The sequence below is a fragment of the Trypanosoma conorhini genome, assembly GCF_003719485.1.
Source record: "Trypanosoma conorhini strain 025E chromosome Unknown Tco_14.4_contig_00945, whole genome shotgun sequence".
NCBI lineage: Eukaryota > Euglenozoa > Kinetoplastea > Trypanosomatida > Trypanosomatidae > Trypanosoma > Trypanosoma conorhini.
The window spans coordinates 1-5,200 of record NW_021705040.1 but is presented as its reverse complement, the minus strand read 5'-3'; the positions used below and the strand labels follow the sequence as shown (position 1 = coordinate 5,200).

The following is a 5,200-nucleotide window of genomic DNA, read 5'->3' as shown; positions in this document are numbered from 1 at the left end:
GCGGAGGGGCCGAGGCAGCATCATGCAGCCCCCCGCCCCGCGGCGCCGGCGATGGCCGGAAGTGAAGCGACGACACCTGCGCGGCAAACCCGTCTTCCTCATCGCTCGCGTACGCCTCGGCCACGAGGCTGTCCAGAAACTGGGTCCCAAGCTGGTTACCGCACTGCCCAACGAGCACATGCACGCACGCCATTCACGCCCCGCCCGGGCGACAACCGAGAAGGTGCACCCCGCCGCACCCACCTATCCCTTGCACTGCGGCCCGTCTCGTCGCCCGCACCGCTTGGATCGACATGTGGCAAAGAGGGGCAAGACGCACGGGATTTCAGGATGCAAAATGCAGGGTGAGTACAAAGCAACACGCACACACAAGCACACAGAGAGAGAGAGGAAGACAACTTGCATGTGGTTGCCCACCTACAGCAGTAGACATTATCAATGCAGCGGATCCAACACACACACGCACACGCACACGCACACGCACAATGTCCATCTCCCATCCCCGCAAAGCACTGTTAAATACACAACCACGATCGCAGAACGTAGAAAAAAAACACTCATCGGAACAAAGATTTTGCTAGTATCTAAAGATGTGTTAGTTGAAATCAAAGTGTGACACACACACACATACAGGAAGTGTAGATTACATCTCATATTGCACAGTAGTTGAACACCAGTGGTAGGTACACACATATACATAATACATATCCGCGACATTACCGCGTTTATAGTGCTATTGCAGCTCTACCGAGCTTTATCTTATACTTCGTCCCACGTATTCACTTCCCACCGTTCAACGCTAGCCTTCCCCTTCAACAGGGAAGTTTCCTGTTGTTGCAAGTTTATCATTCACGGAGCGGCTCTGCTGCGCCAGCGCCGTGACACATTCGAGGCTCCGCGCCTTCCTTCGCTCTCAGCGGCCCGCTAGAGGGCGCGTGGCTGCATACGTGCGGTGCGGTGCGGTGCGGGCGGCGGCGCAAGGGTGTTAACCCGAACCCAACAACAACAACAGCAGCAGCACATCCCTCTCAAATTAACGAGTGCACCGGTAGCAACGCCGGCGGGGCCACGGGATTACAAAAATAGCGCACGCATTCATTCCTTCATTTCCTCGGCAATTAAAATAAAGAAAAAAAACATAAAGAGGGGGAGGGGAGGCAGCGGAGGCCAAAAAAGTTTTGTCCCCGCCACCTCGTCGGTCCGTGCGGTGGGGGGCCGCCACCCCTTCCCAGCGCAGGGGACGAAAAGTGGGCTGCAAGGCAAATCCACAGGCGCCCAAAGGAAGAAAAAAATGCATGCACCACACGCGTCTAAATGCTCATGAGTATACACTTAGATACATCTCACACCCGCGCGGTGACCCAGCAACCTCCTCCCTCGCCGATTACAGCGCACCTCTAGAAACCACACAAAAATAAAAGGAAAACGGGCACCACAGACAGCGGCAAAGGAAGCGCACAGACGCAGAATACGAGAGACGCAAACCACGCAAAAAAAAAAAAGCCGAGTTGCAGGCAAACACGCTTCCCTTTTTTGTTTCTTTTTCTTTGCATCGCATCGGCTTCTCCCGTACCTTTCCTCTCCTCCTTTGGCAGCGGGGCCTCGGCACCTTGTACTTTAAGTGAATGGGTTTAACAGCGTTCATTGTGAATAAAACGACACAAAAAAATAGGCAAGGGCAGAACAGAGCGGGGGGAAGGGATGCCGACTCGATGACGGGAGAGATCACCAACTAACCGGCCGCTGCGACCCTTCATCGTTTCCTCATCTAGTGCGCATATGTAAATACATCTGACTCCCCTTCTCCCAGTGACACACGCACACTTGCCTATGCAGACATTAGCGTTGGTATGCACGCATACGTGGTGTGGAGGGAAGGAGTTTCCTAGAGATTATCCTTTCTGCACACCCCTTTCTTGCCTTCTCGCCCGCTCTCACACGGATCCCTAATAGCGCGCCGTTTTTTTTTTTTTGTGTTTTGTTTTCCTCCTCACATCCGCGGCAGTGCCCCGCTTCGCTACGGCTGTCAGCTCGCCGCGGGGTACGTAAAGACAACCTCGGCCCCCTCAAACACCGCCAGCTCCTCCGCGAGACGGTCCACCAGTGGCATGTCGCCCCAGACATTCACGAGGAACGTCACGGCCGTCAGGTCAAGCAACCATTCGGCGTCTAGGAAGGTGACGGGCGTCTCCAGCTCCAAGGCGAGCGCCTGCGCGTTTTTCAGCGAGGCAAGGTCGTGTGAGCGCAGCTCCAGCTTCGTCTGCCGGTCAAAGTCGCGGGCGTGGCGCAGAAGCGTCGGACACTGCTGAAGGTCCCCCTCACTGATAGTGCCGTCCGCAGTCACCATGGCGGCAAACGTGGGCGGAACCCGCGTCGAGATGCAGCTGACAAGGCCCATGTGGAGGCTTTTGTTGTGCGGGTACTCCACAACGACCATCTCGCCAACGGCGGTGCGGAAGGGGGCGACGAACCAGGCGCTGCCAAAACGGAAATTCACGGAGGCGTAGCGTACGGCGGTTAACACGGGCGAAGGACGCACCACAAAAGCCGCTGGTGACGCTTGTAATGCGGACATCGTGTGACTGGCCTCGTCTGTGACGTTGTCCGATATCCCGCCCTCGCCTTCTGTGCACGTCAGTTGGTCGTAGTCATCCATAGTTTCGAATTCCTTCCGTGCCGCCGCCGCGGCCTCCTCCATCGCTGCAGCGGCGTTGAAGAATTCCTTCGCAGCCGAACTGATGCCGTCGCATTGCACGCCAAGCAGCTGCATGTTGTACGGGTTGTGCTGGACGCACCGCCGGGACACTTCGCTGCTCACAGTCGACATGGCTGCTTTCGCTTGCAATTTCCTCCCTGTATTTTTACTTCCTTGCTTCTCTTTCCACTCTGCGGCTTTTCTACCTTGCAGTTGGCTGGGTGAGCTGTTGCTGATGCAAAGACAGTGAGGAGGCAAACAGAAAACGAAACTGAAGGAAAAGGTGTGTGCCCAGGCACTGCGGACGACCCCCGTTTTCTTTCCCTTCAATCGCCCCAAGACAGGCGGCCATCTCCCATTCCATCTCTATCCCCACGGTTCACGCCGTCATGGGCAGTTCCACCTCTCCGTCCGCGTGTGGCCGTCATTGCCGCCGCCTTCAAACCCCTTTTGCTCTCATGCGGAAGCGTATACCGCCGCCGTGTCCCAGAGCCGCACAACGGCATCTCGCACATCCTCCACCCCCACGCCGTAGCGGCTAAAATGATGTGTAAAGGCCCCGACGGAGAGCAACTGCTCAGTCCGCTCCAGCGCCGTGGACAGCCGCACCCCAATGTCGCGTGTGGGGCCGAAGAGCGACACGTGCGCGGCGTGCCCGCGGTAACTTTTCTCGTGCAAGAGAAGCTGGCCTGCCGAACAAGAGGGAGTGGGCGAAGCGGCCACCTCGTGCAGCGCGGAGAGCCCCTCGCGACGGGCAGCAGGACCACGCAGACTCCAGAGGACCGGGCGCTGCGACACTGCCCCGCCCACGCAGGCGCCGGCAAATGGCGGGAAGAGTTCCGCGGACTTGCGGGCCGCCTGACGCACCACTCTCTGCCACGGCAGTGAGTTGTCCTCCACCTCGCCGCTTCTTCCTCCACTGGGGGGAACGGCTGCGTCATCGGGGACCGAGGCGCCGGAGAAGAACTTCAGCGCCGGGTCGAGGGCCACGGACTCCACAAGGTCTGCCACACTGCCGTGCCGCAGCGGTCTCGCGGGAGGGCTGCGGGAGCGAACCCGCTCAGCCCCCAGCGGAGTGCGTGAGCGCAGGGGGTGGGTGTGCCATGGGGTAGCTGCCGCCGGGGCCGCGGATGGGTTTCGTGTCACACGGCAGATGCTCTGCGGAAGGTGCATGTCCACCAGCAGACGACTAATGCCGTCGTTGATGCTCGCAAAGGAGACCTCGCCGCGGCGAGCGCCACGGGCGCCTTGTTTGCTTGTGGAGGCGGCATCGCCAAAGTCGTCGTTGTGCGCCATAAAAACTGCGTCGGCGGTGTCGCGGAGTGCGCTCATCGCCATGACGCAGTTGTACCACTGCGTCACAACCTCGCCGGCGGTGAAGGGCCAAACAACCGAGTGCAGCAGCAACGCGCGGGGAAACTCCTCCCGCACAGCGTCCGCGGCCAGGCAGCCAACCCCAGAGCCTGTCCCGCCCGCAATGCTGTGCACGACGTGAAACGTGCCCACAGTTCCCGACGACTCGCCCTCGCGGCGCAGTGCGTCGACAATCTCCTCCTTTCTGCTGCTGCCCTGCTGGAAGTAACCGCAGGCCCAGTTGTTGGCGCTCCCCTCATCACGGGTAATGCATTGTCGCACGTGCGGCCGGTAGGCTCCCCCAGCCGCGGTGCTCCTGAGGATCCCCTCAATGACTTTGGGCTCCATGTCAATCATCACGCAGCGCGGCAGCGGAGGGGCTGAGGCAGCATCATGCAGCCCCCCGCCCCGCGGCGCCGGCGATGGCCGGAAGTGAAGCGACGACACCTGCGCGGCAAACCCGTCTTCCTCATCGCTCGCGTACGCCTCGGCCACGAGGCTGTCCAGAAACTGGGTCCCAAGCTGGTTACCGCACTGCCCAACGAGCACATGCACGCACGCCATTCACGCCCCGCCCGGGCGACAACCGAGAAGGTGCACCCCGCCGCACCCACCTATCCCTTGCACTGCGGCCCGTCTCGTCGCCCGCACCGCTTGGATCGACATGTGGCAAAGAGGGGCAAGACGCACGGGATTTCAGGATGCAAAATGCAGGGTGAGTACAAAGCAACACGCACACACAAGCACACAGAGAGAGAGAGGAAGACAACTTGCATGTGGTTGCCCACCTACAGCAGTAGACATTATCAATGCAGCGGATCCAACACACACACGCACACGGAGTATATGCTTGAATAATGCATGCAAGTGAATGCCTTTTTGTGGGAAGTTGCAACGCAGTATGATCGTTGGGTCGCAGGTCTCTGAAATAAGAAATAAATAAGATCAGTAGTAAACGTGAGAGTGGTAAAGTCTTACAGAGAGAAACATAGGCATGCAAGCCTCTGATTATTTTTTGAGGGAGCTTTCTGTTTTCTTTGCCCATTACCCAGTCGTCCAAAAAATGCGTCCAAGCAGTAATAATCACGTGCCTTTTCAGCACTCTCGCCTCGTCTACTCAATGAAGAGGGGGAGAGCGAGCGGACAAGAGGA

The 5,200-nt window shown here is 58.6% G+C and overlaps 2 protein-coding genes across 2 annotated transcripts, besides 3 other annotated features; both read right to left on the bottom strand.

Moving 5' to 3' along the window:
- Positions 1 to 452: 452 nt before the first annotated feature.
- Positions 453 to 485: a microsatellite.
- A 462-nt stretch (positions 486 to 947) lies between these two features.
- Positions 948 to 972: a microsatellite.
- A 988-nt stretch (positions 973 to 1,960) lies between these two features.
- Positions 1,961 to 1,985: a microsatellite.
- A 41-nt stretch (positions 1,986 to 2,026) lies between these two features.
- Tco025E_09004 (uncharacterized protein) lies at positions 2,027 to 2,827 on the bottom strand (the record flags this gene model as incomplete). The annotated part of the gene is made up of 1 exon (XM_029375833.1): positions 2,027 to 2,827. The coding sequence occupies one exon, from the start codon at positions 2,825 to 2,827 to the stop codon at positions 2,027 to 2,029; it is 801 nt and encodes a 266-aa protein (XP_029224044.1).
- Positions 2,828 to 3,151: 324 nt separating this feature from the next.
- Positions 3,152 to 4,612, bottom strand: Tco025E_09003 (putative delta tubulin; the record flags this gene model as incomplete). Its single annotated transcript, XM_029375832.1, has 1 exon — positions 3,152 to 4,612. One exon carries the CDS (start codon positions 4,610 to 4,612, stop codon positions 3,152 to 3,154), a length of 1,461 nt encoding a protein of 486 aa, XP_029224043.1.
- Between the last annotated feature and the right edge of the window lie 588 nt (positions 4,613 to 5,200).